The sequence below is a fragment of the Xenopus laevis genome, chromosome 1L (assembly GCF_017654675.1).
Source record: "Xenopus laevis strain J_2021 chromosome 1L, Xenopus_laevis_v10.1, whole genome shotgun sequence".
Taxonomy (NCBI): domain Eukaryota; kingdom Metazoa; phylum Chordata; class Amphibia; order Anura; family Pipidae; genus Xenopus; species Xenopus laevis.
This window is the reverse complement of record NC_054371.1, coordinates 23,824,968-23,842,668: the sequence shown is the minus strand read 5'-3', so window position 1 is coordinate 23,842,668 and position 17,701 is coordinate 23,824,968. Positions and strand designations below refer to the sequence as shown.

General features: G+C 37.9%; 1 protein-coding gene across 1 annotated transcript in view; it reads right to left on the bottom strand.

Moving 5' to 3' along the window:
- hgfac.L (HGF activator L homeolog) overlaps positions 1 to 17,701 on the bottom strand; it is a 35,558-nt gene that overhangs the window by 8,870 nt on the left and 8,987 nt on the right. The window contains exons 3-9 of the mRNA XM_018228386.2: positions 16,087 to 16,174; positions 12,855 to 12,925; positions 5,451 to 5,573; positions 3,819 to 3,956; positions 3,321 to 3,431; positions 2,084 to 2,261; positions 491 to 576 (exon numbers count right to left, since the gene is read on the bottom strand). Coding sequence (XP_018083875.1) covers positions 491 to 576; positions 2,084 to 2,261; positions 3,321 to 3,431; positions 3,819 to 3,956; positions 5,451 to 5,573; positions 12,855 to 12,925; positions 16,087 to 16,174 — 795 coding nt within the window. The remainder of the gene's footprint in view (positions 1 to 490; positions 577 to 2,083; positions 2,262 to 3,320; positions 3,432 to 3,818; positions 3,957 to 5,450; positions 5,574 to 12,854; positions 12,926 to 16,086; positions 16,175 to 17,701) is intronic.

The window sequence follows — 17,701 nt, the reverse complement described above, 5'->3', positions numbered from 1 at the left end:
CGCTATATAAATACATGTTAATAATAAAATACGTGCCCTAATGTCCCTTGCAGCAGCACAAACACAACACAGTTCAGCAGCAGATATGGTTGCCACCTGGCAGGTATTTTACTGGCCGGCCGGTAAAAATGATGCTTGATGCCAATGTTATTAATAGGAAAAAACGTCAAGAATATAGGAAGGCCGGTATTTTTTTTCAGAAAAGGTGGCAACCCTAGCAGCAGGATAATCATGTTAAAGGAGTCCCATAGGCCCAGAAGGATTAGACAGAGACAGAATAAAAGGGACGGGGTGCTGAAGACATTCTAGAGCAAGGTTAAACAGTGGAACATTACAGAGATCATAAGGTTCAAGCAAAGGCAGAAACAAAGAATGAATTACCCGCACTTCAATATCCACTTGGCATATCCATGAAAAAAACAATATTTATGAGAAATACAGAGCATTCATTTACATAAAAACCAGTAGCTTTCAGCTAATATGTACTCACTGCATTTTGGTATCTGGCAGTGTTCCCAGGAAACCAAGCGATCCTTCATTAGGTAACACCATGGGATCTCGTCATCGTCTGGACTTCTACATGTGGAGGAAATAAAACATTACAAACACAGGGTGTCAATGGCCACTATAACTTTGTGTCATTTTCATATATATATATATTTTGTTTTAGGGATGTATCGAACCCTGTTAATCAAGATTCATCCGAATACCAAATCCTCCACAACATATTCAGCCAAATACTGTACTGGGCACACTAAAGGGACCTATTTACTAAGCTTCAGATTTCCTTTTTTCACAGATTCGCAAGAATTTGTAGTTTTTTTCAAATTTCTCTAAAACTAAAATTTTGAGATTTAGAAAGTGTAAAAACAAAACTCAAATACAAAACTTTTCCAAGTAAAAGCAGTAGAGGTCCCAAAGAAGTCAATGGGAGCTGCACAGATTCTATTGTACTTTTTTTTTTTTTTTAACCATTCAGACTTTTTTAGCGGTTTTCCAATTTTTTTCGTTATTATTTATCTGAAAAACTCAAATTTTTCGAGGTTTAAGAGATATTCATATTTTTTTCTCCACTTTTTTCAATTTGTACTTTTTCCATTTGTATCTTGAATAACTTTCATGGCATTCGTGATTTTAGAGAAATCGAGTGTGGTCATGGTTTCAGAAGGCTCTAATTCCACTAAAATTTGGCCTTTAATAGATGGGCCTCTAAGACATTTGGTGGAAGGGGCCTATAGAGTATTAAAATAATACATTGTTGGCCAGGGCTTTAATAAGATAAAAAAACACACAGCAGAACTGTACTCGTGGCTTCAGGACTTCAACTTCGGCTCCTTTTTTGGCTTGGGGTCTTTCAGCGGCTTCAGGACTTAAATTTCGGCTCCTTTCGTGACTTTGGGTTCTTTCCATGGCTTCAGGACTTAAATCTCTGCTCCGTTCATGACTTCAGGTCTTTTTGCAGCTTTGGGACTTCAAGTTCCGCCCTTTTCCTGACTTCGGGTCTTTTCGTGACTTCAGGATTTAAATTTAGGCTCCTTTTTCGTGACTAAGGGGCTTTTTGCAGCATTGGGACTTCAAATTCGGCTCGTTTCGTGACTTTGGGTCTTTTCGTGGCTTCAGGACTTAAATCTCGGCTCCTTTCATGACTCTGGGTCTTTTTGCAGCTTCAAATTCGGCTCCTTTCCTGACTTTGGGTTCTTTTCGTGGCTTCAGGACTTAAATCTCTGCTCCTTTCATGACTTCATGGTCTTTTTGCAGCTTTGGAAGATCAAGTTCAGCTCCTTTCATGACTCGGGGTCTTTTTGCGGCTTCAAATTCGGCTCCTTTCCTGACATCGGGTCTTTTCGGGACTTCAAATTCGGCTGTTCGGGACTTTGGCTCTTTGGCGGTTTGGGCCTACGGAAGATGCGGCTTTGGCGCTGTCAAGGGGGGCCAAGTAGTAGTACCCCCTGTGCCCGCCTAATGGCGGCCCTGTCTGGTATTGGTACAGCACTATGGTTAATCCACCAATTTTAGAGTTTACCATGGGTATAAACTGGGGAGGTGGTGTCATTCTTATAAGAATGTAAAGTCCTAAGCCTACCTGCAATATGAATGGGATCCCAAACCCTTGGATATAAAATTCATCTCTTGGCCAGTGTGAATCTCTTCATAAAGCATGTCTGAGTTCCACGGGAGGCAACTGTGCCCAGACTGAGTATTCTTCTTGATCCCCCGGTACTCCGTTGCATTGTCATAATCATAGCAGCCCTGTTTGATGTCTATAGTTAAAGAGAAAATGAGCTGCACTTTATCTGTATATCGTCTGAAATTGCTACATGATCGTTCCTGGCACATTTACAGTAAATGGGATGCGGGGTCTACAAATCAAGTTGGTGTGATGATGAGTTTGGAGGTGTAAATCTGGACATAGACTCTATCATATTAGACTCAAGGTGACCTCTATGTAGCACAAGCTTGAGCAGAACATGGGCACATGCCTCCTGTACTATATACAGGTATGGGATCCATTATCCAGAAACCAAAAAGCTCCGAATTACGGAACATCTGTAATTTGGATCTTCATACCTTATGTCTACTAGAAAATCATGTAAACATTAACTAAACCCAATAGGCTGGTTTTGCTTCCAATAAGGATTAATTATATCTTAGTTGGGATCAAGTACAATCTACTGTTTTATTATTACAAAGAAAAGGGAAATAATTTTTAATTAATTTAATAATTTAATTTATTATAATGGAGTCTATGGGAGGCGGCCTTTCTGTAATTCGGAGCTTTCTAGATAATGGGTTTCTGGATAACGGGTCCCATACCTGTACTTGATCCAAAATAAGATATATTTAATTCTTATTGGAAGCAAAAACAGCCTTTGGGTTTATTTAATGTTTACATGATTTTTAGTAGACTTAAGTTAAATTACAGAAAGATTTGTTATCCGTAAAACCCCAGGTCCTGAGCATTCTGGATAACGGGTCCCATACCTGTACTGTAATATTTGTTGCTGCTTGTGGGCCACAGGTAGCATTTTACATGTGTGTCTGGAAGATTGGTCTTTGGAAGAGCCTGCTCTTTTATGATATAGGTCAGGAAGCACCAGGGTCGGACTGGAACATTGAGAGCCCACTGGGTTCCAAAGTTCCAGGGCCCCGAGCATGATTGTTCCAGGGCCACATTTTGTTTTTTTTTATGGGGCCAGCCAATCGTGGAGCGGGTCTGGGCCAGGGCCCACCAGGTTTTTTCCCTGTGTCCTGCCAACCCAGACCGACCCTGGGAATCACACGCTTTTGAGCGAATGCAATGTAAATTGTTTCCTACTTACCAATATCACAGTATTTTCCAACATGTTGGCCTCTACATCCACACACTGTTTTGCCAGTTGAAATCATTAGTCGACAGGCTCCACCATTGAGGCAAGGATTTTCTATGCAGGCTGGAGACAAACCCAACATTATCAAACATTTAAAGGCTATTCAAATCTGTTCTTATAGCTTTATTTAATGCCCCTTTAACTACAGATGTCTAGGTTTTATAAAATTACATTGGTTGCTCTATTTTTATTGAGATAAATGCTGCAGAACATCGTAACATAGTAAATTAGGTTGAAAAAAGACACACGTCCATCAAGTTCAACCTTAAGTCTATATATAACCTGCCTAACTGCCAGTTGATCCAGAGGAAGGCGAAAAAACATGTGCGGGCTTTTACATGCTGCTATAATTATAGAATCATTGGAACCCAGATAAATGATTATGTGAAGACATCCATCTTGCTGCACCAACAGCAGTTCCCGTTCTCATTGGTCTCGTTTGTTACCTACCTGTATATCGCGCTCCCCCCAGACACATTATATTGTTGCCTTCGAAGCACGTGCAGGACTCCACCCTTCCACTGTGAATTCTGGGCCAGCTTTCTCCAATACCATAGAATTCATAATGCGTGTGATCAAAACACTTCTCTGTTGAAAGAACAGTAACATAATGCATATTTAATATACCGGTAATCATCATTTTCTAGACTTAAACAGGGGTTTAGAGGATGCCAAAGGTAAAATGTAAGTTGCTGTGTGAATAGAATGGGAATTTCTGGTATAATGAACTTTCTATGATCTTGTCCAGCACTTGTGGCCTGTATCATATTGTATAAAAGGCACTCGGACTCAGAAGGGAAATCCACACACACAATAAAAAATCATCACAATGGAGCACAAAAATGATCAAAATCTTCGGTGTAGCATGGAGACTGCATGGATTTTCAGCTGCCAACTGTTAATGAACATTTAGGGGCAGGTTTATTACGGGTCGAGTTGTGTTTTCCACGAAAAAATTCAGTTTCTGAATTATTCTGAAAAAAAATCGATTTTTCGGTTTAAAAATAAAACTCAAATTTTTTGATATTTATTATACCCCGACCCTCGAAATAGCCAGAATCCGACAACACACCATCTAAAACCTTTTCGGGGTCATGTAGTAGTCAATGCCTTGAACCATTTGAAGTTGTTACTAGCCTTCATGATGTTCAAGTTTTTTACGGTGGGTTTCACTCGAAAACTCAATCCATTAGAGTTTTCGGATTGTTAACCCCGACTTCATTGATTTGAGTTATTTACATTTACGTTTTTTCTTAAATTAGAATCCATTCCAGTTGTGAGTTCATTCGAGGTCTAAAAAAACTGTAAGGGGAGCACTGATAAGTAATTTCTGTGTATTTAGCATATATCCCCAGTATATTTCTAGCAATTTTTCCATGGTAAAGTTCGCCACATTTTTCAGATATGGTAAGACCAGTAACATAAATGTTTTTTTTTTTTTTATTTGTTTCTTTTTAACGAAAAAAAAACCACCAAGACAGTTTTCACTGTTAATTCACAAAGCTTTTATTAAGAAATTACTTATAGATTCTCTGCTTGCGCTCCTCTTCAGTAACGGTGTCAGGGCGACGATCCATTGTGCGGCGCTTGATTTCTCCTCCCTGCCTTTTATAGGAGATAGCCAGGGAGGAGAAATCGAGCGCCACATGATGGATTGTCGCCCTGTCGCCATTTCTGAAGAGAAGTGCAAGCAAAGAATCAGTAATTTCTTAATAAAAGATTTGCGAATCATTTTCTTTCCCCATTCCCCTTTTTTCTTTCTGTACCCTTTGGAAAATTTAAAAATTTAATAAAATGAGATTTAAAAACTAAATAAAAAAAAAAAAGTGAAAACTGTCTTTGTTATTTTTTGGTAAAAAAAAGAAACAATTTTTTTTAAAAAATTTTTTTGTTACTAGTCCTTTAAAACATGGACCAAGATAATTCCACAAAAAAACATCATTCAACAGATGAAAAGTAAATGTTTGTTCGTGATTTGGGGAACTGCTTCGTTTTTTCCTGCAGGGTTTATTCTCTTTACCAATTTATACCACTTATGAAGTTAGAGAACCGACAATCATTCTATAGCTTCGTATTCCTTGCCTTTTTCACAGTCCGTCCCAGTGTAACCCTCCGGGCATATGCAGTGGTAGGTGCCCCTTTCGGCTACGTTGTAACAGGTGCCTCCGTGTTCACAGGGGTTCTCTGCACAGTAATTCTGTGTGGCTGTAAAATGACAAAAATATTACTTTGGTAAAATTGGCACATCTGAGGCCTTGTGTATTTTGACGTAAAGTATACCTGGCTGAAATTATTACAACTCTCAGACGCTACTCTAAATAACAACAGATAATAATGAGGTAGAGTGTTGTGTTAGTAGGGGGTACTACTGTGGGCTGGGGTAATTGGGTTCTAGGTGAGAAATTGCATTTGTCTGACACATATAACCTTAGTTATTATTACCAAAGCATGTATACAGAAGAATACATATGGATGAGGGCAGTAGAGTCAACTCTCCGTCTGCTCTTGGCCAATTGGATCAGCCTGATTTGTCTACTCATATGTTGGGCCAAATCAGGCTGATCCAATCATTGTCCATTGGGTAAAATTGGTGCCAGATCTGCATGGTTGGTGACCTTGCCAAACAAACCAATCTGGCTATGGGGCCGTTTTATATGAACAAAAGGCATTATCCCCTAATCTCACTGTAACTGGCCTTCAGAACAAGCCACCTTCCCACGCTCTGAGACCCTTAATGGGTCTTCCCACAGTTCATATTGCTGCAAATTCTTAAAACAGAAAAAGGTATCCAAGTGTCACTGTTCACCCTCCTCTGCCGGTCAATATCCGTTCTCCTTCGGAAAGTCAATAAATTTCTGAGTAAAAAAACCAGCGCTAAAAGCTTTGAGGGGAAAAAAGCAAAAAGATGGTAATATATAGTGTAGTATTTCCCTTTAAATAAAAACACCCTTTGTGTCACAGGTTTCTTTAGGAGTTTCACTCCTTCGCAGGTGGGGTCAGTTCACCCTATATGCCTTCACCACTTTCAATTATTTCACCTTTCGTGTTTATAAGTTTTATACTTACAAACGTTTAAAATAGTTGTTCGCATTAAGGTATTACAGCTCTTCAGTCGAAGTACACTCCACATCAATTCTACGAAAACAGGCTTAACATCGTGTAAAACCGTTTTTAATTTACATAGATACAAGTTAAAATTACACTCACATTGGGTTTCTTTAAAAACATGCGTGTCACTCATCCGCAGGTTTTCCCCAGTCCTTAAAAGATGTTGCGCTGTATAAAAAGATTTTAAAAGATGCCGGCATAAAACAGCGTGTCCTGCTGGGCCCCTCTGGATGACGTCACCACAAGCCGACGCGTTTCGTCTCAAAAGACTTTCTCAAGGCTACAGTTCTTCTCTGCGCAAATGCGCCTTTTACTCTGTCCTGCTACCATGGCAACGCTCTCTGCGTACTTCCTGTTTTCGCAAATCATGACGGGTTGTTATAGCAACCCGCTTTTTCTACTTACATTACTTGGCGGTCTCCCACTTGAGGATGAGGTCCGCCTGTTGTTATGCCTATATACCATAGTTACCACAATTTTATGCAAACATCATTGTGTTATTACACCATTATCATAAGGGATTTTACAATATCTCCCACATATATTTTTCAGTTTCTCAGTCTCAATTCCACAGTGTACATCAAATAAACCAAATGTATTTTCCAAAATATACTGCATACAATGACTAGTTTTTTCTTTTTTTGAGTTTTTCTTTTATCTGTATGTTCCTCTCTTGATTCAATATGTCAGTTTACAAAAAGGCCCTCAAGTTGATATCAATGTTTAACCCCTTTGGAATATATGATTCCAATTTATATATCCATCTGCTCTCATTTTGTAATGTCTTTTTTATCAAGTCTCCACCTCTCCATTGATTTTTTACAACTTCTATACCCCAATATGTCAGACCTGTGGGGTTCATTTTATGGTGTTCCTTAAAATGTTTGGAGACGCTATGATTTTCCTTACCATTTTTTATATTATTAATATGCTCTCTGATCCGTTCTCTTAATTCTCTATTTGTCTTGCCCACATATTGTAATCCACATGGACATTGTAGGCAATATATGACATTTTTTGTTCTACAATTAATGTTTTGTTCGATCTCAAATTTCTGTTTATTTACTGTTGAAGTGAAGCATTTCTTCTTTACCCCATATTTACAGGCCTTACAGAGGGAGCAAGGAAAGAAACCTATCCAACTGCATTCTTTTGTTCTCTTTTTTGTTTTATCAGTATCACAGTAACTGTTCACTAGTTTTTGATGTAAATTATTTGCACGTTTAAATACTATTTTTGGTTGGTCTGGAATCACGTTGGCTAGTTCGGCATCACATTTTAGGATACCCCAATGTTTTTTTATAATTTTTTTGACTTCTCCTGCTAGGGGGTTATAAGTAGTTGAAAATATTATTTCCAAATTTTCTTCTCCTTTTTCTATTTTTTTATTTAGAAGATCTGTTCTTTCTATATTTTTTACCTTCTCTCTAGATTTGTTAATTATATTTTCTTTATAACCTCTCTCTTTGAACCTTTTACTCACAAAGTCCAATTGTTTATTCATCTCTCCTTCTTCACTACAGTTTTTCTTTATTCTGCACATCTGGCTATATGGAATACTATTTACCCATTGTGGATGGTGATTGCTATTTGGCATCACGTAATTATTGGCATCCACACTCTTGAAATAGGTCTTAAAGTGTATTTGTTGGTTTTTTCGATATATTTCTAAATCTAGAAAATTTATATTCTCAACACTGTAATTTAACGTAAATTCCAGGAATATGTTCAGTCCCTCAACCAGAATGATCTAAATCTGGAATTTACGTTAAATTACAGTGTTGAGAATATAAATTTTCTAGATTTAGAAATATATCGAAAAAACCAACAAATACACTTTAAGACCTATTTCAAGAGTGTGGATGCCAATAATTACGTGATGCCAAATAGCAATCACCATCCACAATGGGTAAATAGTATTCCATATAGCCAGATGTGCAGAATAAAGAAAAACTGTAGTGAAGAAGGAGAGATGAATAAACAATTGGACTTTGTGAGTAAAAGGTTCAAAGAGAGAGGTTATAAAGAAAATATAATTAACAAATCTAGAGAGAAGGTAAAAAATATAGAAAGAACAGATCTTCTAAATAAAAAAATAGAAAAAGGAGAAGAAAATTTGGAAATAATATTTTCAACTACTTATAACCCCCTAGCAGGAGAAGTCAAAAAAATTATAAAAAAACATTGGGGTATCCTAAAATGTGATGCCGAACTAGCCAACGTGATTCCAGACCAACCAAAAATAGTATTTAAACGTGCAAATAATTTACATCAAAAACTAGTGAACAGTTACTGTGATACTGATAAAACAAAAAAGAGAACAAAAGAATGCAGTTGGATAGGTTTCTTTCCTTGCTCCCTCTGTAAGGCCTGTAAATATGGGGTAAAGAAGAAATGCTTCACTTCAACAGTAAATAAACAGAAATTTGAGATCGAACAAAACATTAATTGTAGAACAAAAAATGTCATATATTGCCTACAATGTCCATGTGGATTACAATATGTGGGCAAGACAAATAGAGAATTAAGAGAACGGATCAGAGAGCATATTAATAATATAAAAAATGGTAAGGAAAATCATAGCGTCTCCAAACATTTTAAGGAACACCATAAAATGAACCCCACAGGTCTGACATATTGGGGTATAGAAGTTGTAAAAAATCAATGGAGAGGTGGAGACTTGATAAAAAAGACATTACAAAATGAGAGCAGATGGATATATAAATTGGAATCATATATTCCAAAGGGGTTAAACATTGATATCAACTTGAGGGCCTTTTTGTAAACTGACATATTGAATCAAGAGAGGAACATACAGATAAAAGAAAAACTCAAAAAAAGAAAAAACTAGTCATTGTATGCAGTATATTTTGGAAAATACATTTGGTTTATTTGATGTACACTGTGGAATTGAGACTGAGAAACTGAAAAATATATGTGGGAGATATTGTAAAATCCCTTATGATAATGGTGTAATAACACAATGATGTTTGCATAAAATTGTGGTAACTATGGTATATAGGCATAACAACAGGCGGACCTCATCCTCAAGTGGGAGACCGCCAAGTAATGTAAGTAGAAAAAGCGGGTTGCTATAACAACCCGTCATGATTTGCGAAAACAGGAAGTACGCAGAGAGCGTTGCCATGGTAGCAGGACAGAGTAAAAGGCGCATTTGCGCAGAGAAGAACTGTAGCCTTGAGAAAGTCTTTTGAGACGAAACGCGTCGGCTTGTGGTGACGTCATCCAGAGGGGCCCAGCAGGACACGCTGTTTTATGCCGGCATCTTTTAAAATCTTTTTATACAGCGCAACATCTTTTAAGGACTGGGGAAAACCTGTGGATGAGTGACACGCATGTTTTTAAAGAAACCCAATGTGAGTGTAATTTTAACTTGTATCTATGTAAATTAAAAACGGTTTTACACGATGTTAAGCCTGTTTTCGTAGAATTGATGTGGAGTGTACTTCGACTGAAGAGCTGTAATACCTTAATGCGAACAACTATTTTAAACGTTTGTAAGTATAAAACTTATAAACACGAAAGGTGAAATAATTGAAAGTGGTGAAGGCATATAGGGTGAACTGACCCCACCTGCGAAGGAGTGAAACTCCTAAAGAAACCTGTGACACAAAGGGTGTTTTTATTTAAAGGGAAATACTACACTATATATTACCATCTTTTTGCTTTTTTCCCCTCAAAGCTTTTAGCGCTGGTTTTTTTACTCAGAAATATATTGCTGCAAATGTCTTATCAGCTATCAATGGGATGCTGCAAGTTGACATTCAGCAACAGCTGGAGGGCCGCAAGTTGGACGTTCCTGATATATATGCTGAAAATATCTAACAATAGTTACTCAATATGCTCTTTATACTTTTATACACCCTTTTAGAAAATCTCTACTTGAAGTGGTTGAACTAGGAGATACATTAGATACCTTCAAGAAGATGTGGGAAAATGCAGGGTTATTGAAAATAACTCTTAGTTCAAAGTTAATTCAGGGATTGGTACGATTGCCATCTAGGAGTCGGCAAGGATCTTCTTTCCCCAATGAGGCAAATTGGAGAGGCTTCAGATGTGGTTTTTTTTTTTTGCCTCTGGATAACTAGCAGTTAGGCAGGTCTTTTGCTTGATTTTATCGAGTTTTTCCCAGAGCCGATTAAATCGTGCTTTTTTAATAATAAATAAAGTCAAATCATGGATTCTATTTTGGTCAGACTTTTTTTTAATAAAATAATCAGAAAAATTTGGATTTTGATAAATAACCCACCAAAATGTTGTATTTAATGGGTATGTGACTTTATTTTTTACTAAGTCCCAAGTCAAACGTCCTTTCTGTCCTTCCCTAAATGCACATACCTGCTCCTGGGAATATCTAGAGTGTTCCTGGGTACCATATCTTTTTTTCATTATATCACATTTTTTCAGAAGGTTTAAAATATTCATCAACTGTTTTCCCTTTAGTACAACAGTTTTCTCTGTATTGCCTGTAACTATATGCTAATGGTTTTCCGTAATGTACTTGCTGGTGAATGTTTGGAGGTCCCTCATTAATAATGTCCAATCATCAAGGCATTGCTTTATGGCAGCCAACAAAAAAAAACTAATTTGGTCTAAGCTGGTGTTATTCCATCTTTCAGATGATTAACTGGTCTGTTTTGGGATGTTTTTTAAAACTTTACATAGATCTTTACAAATATCCTCTGCTCGTTTGTGGTATAAGGAAACGCCCTGCAAATATATTTTATTCTGGTGAAAGCCAGACAACTGTAAGACAACTGTAGTTCAGTTGAGGTTTTGAGATACAATTCTGGTCTTCAACAACTTCAGGCCCACCAGGAAATTCCAGTCTGGGCTTTGTCCCTGCCAACCCTGAATGTGTTCCAAGACAAACCGAAGTCAATAATTCCTGCAGGTTTTACTGCGATGGGGCTTGTAATAAATTAACAAATTTAGAGAATGACAGCAACCGCTATAATGTTCTCTGCTTCTGGCCAATGATATTGGTTGCACAAATAAAAAGCAGTTTAGCACCTCATAATACTGGCAAGTTTGGCCCAACTCCATGTTCATATAATGTCCTTATTGAAATAAAAGGGGCTTTGGGTTGGTTTCAAGTCAGAGGTAAGGTTCCTTTGATTAAACTTTACATCCTAGGAAACAACGTCATAAAGCTTTCCAGTATTTAGGCACCTTGCTACAGACATTGCAAATGCTTAACTGTAAAAGTCTTTTTGACTTTGATTCCTTTAAATCGTTGGGAAGGCGGCAGACAAACAACCCCCAGAGCAGACAAGTGACTAAAGGGCGTTTAAGTGGAGAACCACTTCCCAAAGCAGGTGTCCCTCTAAAATGTCTTAAGATGTCAGGGACTCTTTTTTTAAGTATAAAAGGACAAACTTTAACTTATTCTGCTTAGAGAAGAGACAATGGCATAGAGATAGGACTTGCTAGTGTACCCCTTTCATCCACCAATGACCATATAAATGTGATGAAAAATTATCCCAATCCCAGGTGATACATAATCCAGTGCGTCCACATGTCAGTACAAACCATATGACAATTCTTCCTTCTTTTAGGTCAGTGATCTCCAACCAGTGGCTCGTGGCAAACATGTTGTTCACCAACCCCTTCGATGCTGCGAATTTGCATATGTAAATTAGGGGCAGGAAGGGAAATCACATGACTTTTCGTCACAAAACAAGGAAGTAAAAAAAAAAAGGTTTTCCTCTTTTTCCTTTCCTGTCCCTAATTTGCAAATGCAAATTAGGATTTGGTTCAGGATTTGGTTCAGTATTTGTCTGAATCTTTCACAAAGGATTCAGGGATTCGGCCTAATCCCAAATAGTGGATTAGGTGCATCCCTAATAAGTACCCACATTTCTCCAACAAGCCAGAACATGAACCAGAAATGAGGAATCTGGGTAAGGTTGGAGCAGAAATAAAATGTGTCAAGCCAACTGACTTCTTTTTTACCCACACTCCTATTTTACTGCTCTCTTGACTTTTTCTACTTCGAGAATATTCCCAAAGATAAAAACATAAATAGACATATGGGATCCGTTATCCAGAAAGCTCTGAATTATGGTAAGGCCAGCTCCCATAGACACCATTTTATCCAAATAATCCAAAGTTTGAAAGTAATTTGTTCTCTGTAATAATAAACAGTATCTTGTACTTTATCCCAACTAAGATATAATTAATCCTTATTGTTTTAATGATTTTCTAGTAGACTTAAGGTATGAAGATCCAAATTACTGAAAGATCTGTTATCTGAAAAAGCCCAGGTCCCCAGCATTCTGGATAACAGGTCCCATACCTGTATTGTCATATGTAGAAGAGTTTAATCTCTCCACATCATAACAATTCATAACTTACCTACATCCCTGTCGACATTAGAGCAGTATCCCCATTCTCTGTCTCGGTCGTAGTTATGTGTTGTTGCACACCTTAAAACACAATTTATAAAGAATGTTGCTTGATATTGTTTGTTATTGTTTTTTTTTTTTACAAATTTGTATTTAAACATACTGTCTGGGTGTCAATAATAACTGTAAAAATGTATTGACATGGTTTGCAGAGTATATCTAGCATAAATATGGAAAATAACATTACAGGAAGAGGAAAAGCGTGTGATATAAATGAGAGGTAACTGTATTAGCCACTTACTGTATTTATTGACTTATATAGGTAAAAGGTGCGAGTTGGAAGATTCAATAAGCCTAATGAGATTAAATTAGGACGTGCACACGTATTTTAGCAGTGACTTGAGTGAGCCCAAGGCATTTTGTGGAGTCCTCAGTTAAACCAGCTCAATAGATATTATTGTAAATAATATCTATGTCAAATTATTATAAATTATCATTATTTTATTATATTATAAATTATTATAATAGATATTCTATTCTAATTCTAAGCAACTATTCAGTTGGTCTTAATTTTTTCTTTTATAGTTTCCATCTTTCAAATGGCGTTCGCTGACCCCATCTAAAAAAAAAGTGCTCTGTAAGGCTACAAATTTATTTGCTACTTTTTTTTACTCATCTCTCTATTCAGGCCCTCTCCTGTCTCTTATTGAAATCAATGCATGGTTGCTAGGGTAATTTTGGGCGCTAGCAACCTGATCGCTGAAATTGCAGACTGGGGAGCCACTGAATAAAAAGATAACTCAAAAAAAACAAATAATTAAAAATGAAAACCAATTGCAAATTGTCTCCGAATATCACTCTCTTCATCATACTAAGGGGCAGATTTATCAAGGGTCGAAGTGAATTCGAGGGAATTTTCAAAGTAAAAAAATTTGAAATTGGATGTAAATCGAATAGGCTACTACGACTTTGAATTCGATTCGAAGTAAAAACGTCCTACGGTACTATTCGACCATTCGATAATCGAAGTACTGTCTCTTTAAAAAATACTTCGCCAACTTAAACCTGCCGAATTGCTACAGTATGTTAGCCTATGGGGACCTTCTAGAGCATTTTTAATTTTTTGAAGTCGAAGTAAAATCGCTCGATCGATCGCTGAAATCAGAGACGGAACTAGGTGGGGGCGGGCCCTGGTGCGGGCCATGCAGCTGGGCCCTGCCCCCCACCCTCTTCCGTGCAGCGCTGCAGCAGCTTCAGTGGGCGCGTGACTGCCGGGGGGCCCTGCGGGGGTGCGGGCCCTAGCCCAATTGCACCCCCTGCTCCACCGGTAGTTACGCCACTGGCTGAAATCCTTTGAATCGTTCGATTCAAAGGATTTAATCGTTCGATCTAACGATTTTACTTTGACCGCAAATGGCCAAATTAGATGAAAAAAAATTTGACTCCGATATTCGAAGTCGAAGTAATTCAATTCGATGGTCGATTTTCGAAGTATTTTCAACTTCGAAATTCGACCCTTGATAAATCTGCCCCTAAAAGTGAACAATCCTTTTAATGTTGTACAACCAGGCTGGTTTCCTTAATATCCATAGTGTCCATAATGGTTTGGTCCCATATAAAACATTGGCACCAACCAAAGAAACCAGCCCTCTAGGGGTCCTACATTCTGAAAATAAAACAGTTAATAATAAAACAGTTTTAGTCTAAATTGACTAGAATACTGCAGTATGAAGCTTGAGTATGAAGAGTATGAAACAAGCTGGCCTATCTAGGGAACAGTTGGCAGATATTTATAAGGTTTGTCTCCTGAACATCTGCATTCCATGAAAAAACACATCCATGATAACAAAAATATATCTCACAGCTTAATAAATCAGGCTTAGTGTCTGAATCAGCCGTTCCAAACAAATTTCATTACCCACTTTTGAATTAACGCATTCGCCTGGGGGCGCACTCGTTTGCAGGTGTATGTGTTCATCCATTTGTTTATCCTTTAAAAAGCTGAGCTGCATTTTTGAAAATACTAATCTGAATCCACTATAGTTTTTCCCTGTGTTGTTTGTCTTTGCATCGCTGATTTATGGCCCAGGAAACGAGATTGAGCCACTGATTGGAGCTTCCGATTGACAGGGTGAGACATCCGCTATAAATAATTCCCCCTTTGAAAGTTCTTTTAGCAAAAAAAATGAAACAAAAACAGTATCTTAAAAATAAAGACAGTGGGAGCATGAGAGAAAAATTTTGGCAGCTATCTTGGATGTTTTTTGAGACAGTTGATGACATATCTTTATCCAGTTAGGATTATAGACCCTTATTTACTAAACGTTGGGCTATTATTTGGGGCAATTGGGGGCTAAAATGATCACAATGCTTGTGCTTCTATGGAGCATAGGTTCACAGCTATACAGAGCCAACTCTGACAAAGAAGAGTCAGTTCAATGGCTGTTCAAGAGGTATTTTGCCCTGGGCCTCCAGCCTGAGAGGAGACCATGACCATGATAGTGTGACCCGGTGCTTTCCTAGGTCACAATGGAAGGATTCTAGAAGCAAAAGGTAAACGATACTGTCATGATTTTATGGTGTAGTTTCTAAATTACACTGTGTACATTGCAAATATTTCATTGTACCATTTAACATTTTATTCTTGAACCAATAAATGTATTTTAGTTGTAATATTGGTGTGTAGGCGCCATCTCAGGTCATTGAGTCTGGTCATGTGTTTTCAGAAAGAGCCAGTTGGATGGAACTGCTTTCTGACAGGCTATTCAATGTGAGTGAAGGAGTTACAGTGGGATTTGAATATTTACTATTGAGTGCTATTTTCATATCTACCAGGCAGCTGTTATCTTGTGTCAGGGAGCTGTTATCTGGTTACCTTCCCATTGTTCTGTTGTTAGGCTGCTGGTTGGAAGGAAGGGGGATGATATCACTCCAACTTGCAGTAAAGAGTGACTGGAGTTTATCAGAGCAAGTCACATGACTGAGGGCATCTGGGAAACTAAGAACAAGTCTAGCCACATGTCAGATTTCAAAATTAAATATAAAAAAATCAGTTGCACTTTTAAAAAACTGATTTCAGTCTATAAGTCTGCTGGAGCAGCACTATTAACTGATGTGTTTTAAAAAAAAAAAACATGTTTTCCTGTGACAGAATTCCTTTAATACTAACATAGAGGGCTACAATGTTCATTTGTAAATAATGACACGACACAAGACATGTTGACATTGGTGAGTTATCTTACCACTTTCTGTAGAACGGAGGTCTGTTTATACAAGTGAAATACACTCGGCCGCCAAAACGAAACGGGAATTTGCACTTCTTGCCATCTTCTGTCATAAACAAAAGGAAGAAAAAGTAGTTTATAGCAGAAAGATTTGCAGCTGCAATCAGTGGAGTAACAAGCGCTTGCCGGGCCCCCTTCCGAAAATCTTTAAAGGGGCTCGGCTGATACTGACAGTCCCCCCCTCCGCTGATTGAGAGCGCTGGAGGGGGGTTTTTAGTGCTGCAGACCCCGCAGTCCGGGTCCCTCTGTTCCCCGCCCCCCCACGCGCGACCGCGGGGCAAATTGTCACTTGTAAAGTCTAATGGTATCAGCATAACATGAAAGCCTATTAAAACGGTAGTTCACCTTTCAATTAACCTTTAGTATGATGTAGACATTGATATTCTTAAACAATTTGCAATTGGTCTTAATTTTTTTTAATTTATAGGGTTTTTCGGTGATTACGCTTTTTGTTCTGCATCATAACTGTTTGGTATTTCAGCAGCTATTTACTGTAGCAGCCAGGCAGTAGTTTGAACAAGAGATGGGAAGATGAATAGAGGAGGGTCTGCAGCGAAAGATAAGTAATAAAAAGTAGAAATAACAATATAAAAGTAGCCTCACAAAGCAATCGTTTTCACCTGCTGGGGTCAGTGACCCCATTTGAAAGCTGGTAAGAGGCAAAAGAGGAAGGCAAATAGTTCAAAAGCTATAAAATATAAATAATAAAAACCAATTGCAAAGTTTTTGGGAATAGGGTATGCTATATCATACTAAAGGGACACTGTCATGGGAAAACATGTTTTTTTTGCAAAACACATCAGTTAATAGTGCTGCTCCAGCAGAATTCTGCACTGAAATCCATTTATCAAAAGAGCAAACAGATTTTTTTTTATATTCAATTTTGAAATCTGACATGGGGCTAGACATATTGTCAATTTCCCAGCTGCCCCTGGTCATGTGACTTGTGCTCTGATACACTTCAGTCACTCTTTACTGCTGTACCCCCCCAGCAGCCAAACAAAAGAACAATGGGTAGGTAAACAGACAGCAGCTCAAGATAGACTCTTATATTTGTCTATAGGTAACCAGATAGCAGCTCCTTAGCACAAGATAAAAGCTCCCTGGTAGATATAAAAACAACACTCAATAGTAAAATCCAGGTCCCACTGAGACTGATTCAGTTACATTAAGTAGGAGAAATAACAGCCTGCCAGAAAGCAGTTCCATCCTAAAGTGCAGGCACAAGTCACATGACTGGGGGAAGCTGGGAAACTGACAATGGGGTTCATTTATCAAAACTGGGCAAATTTGCCCATGGGCAGTAACCCATGGCAACCAATCAAAGTGTTGCATTCATTGTTCTCCTTTCAGCTGGCTTTAAATAGCTAATCACTGATTGGTTGCTATAGCTAACTGCCCATGGGCAAATTTGCCCAGTGTTGATAAATGAGCCCCAATATGTCTAGCCCCATGTCAGATTTCAAAATTGAATATAAAAAATCTGTTTGCTCTTTTGAGAAATAGATTTCTGTGCAAAATTCTGCTGGAGCAGCACTATTAACTGATGTGTTTTGAAAAAAACATGTTTTCC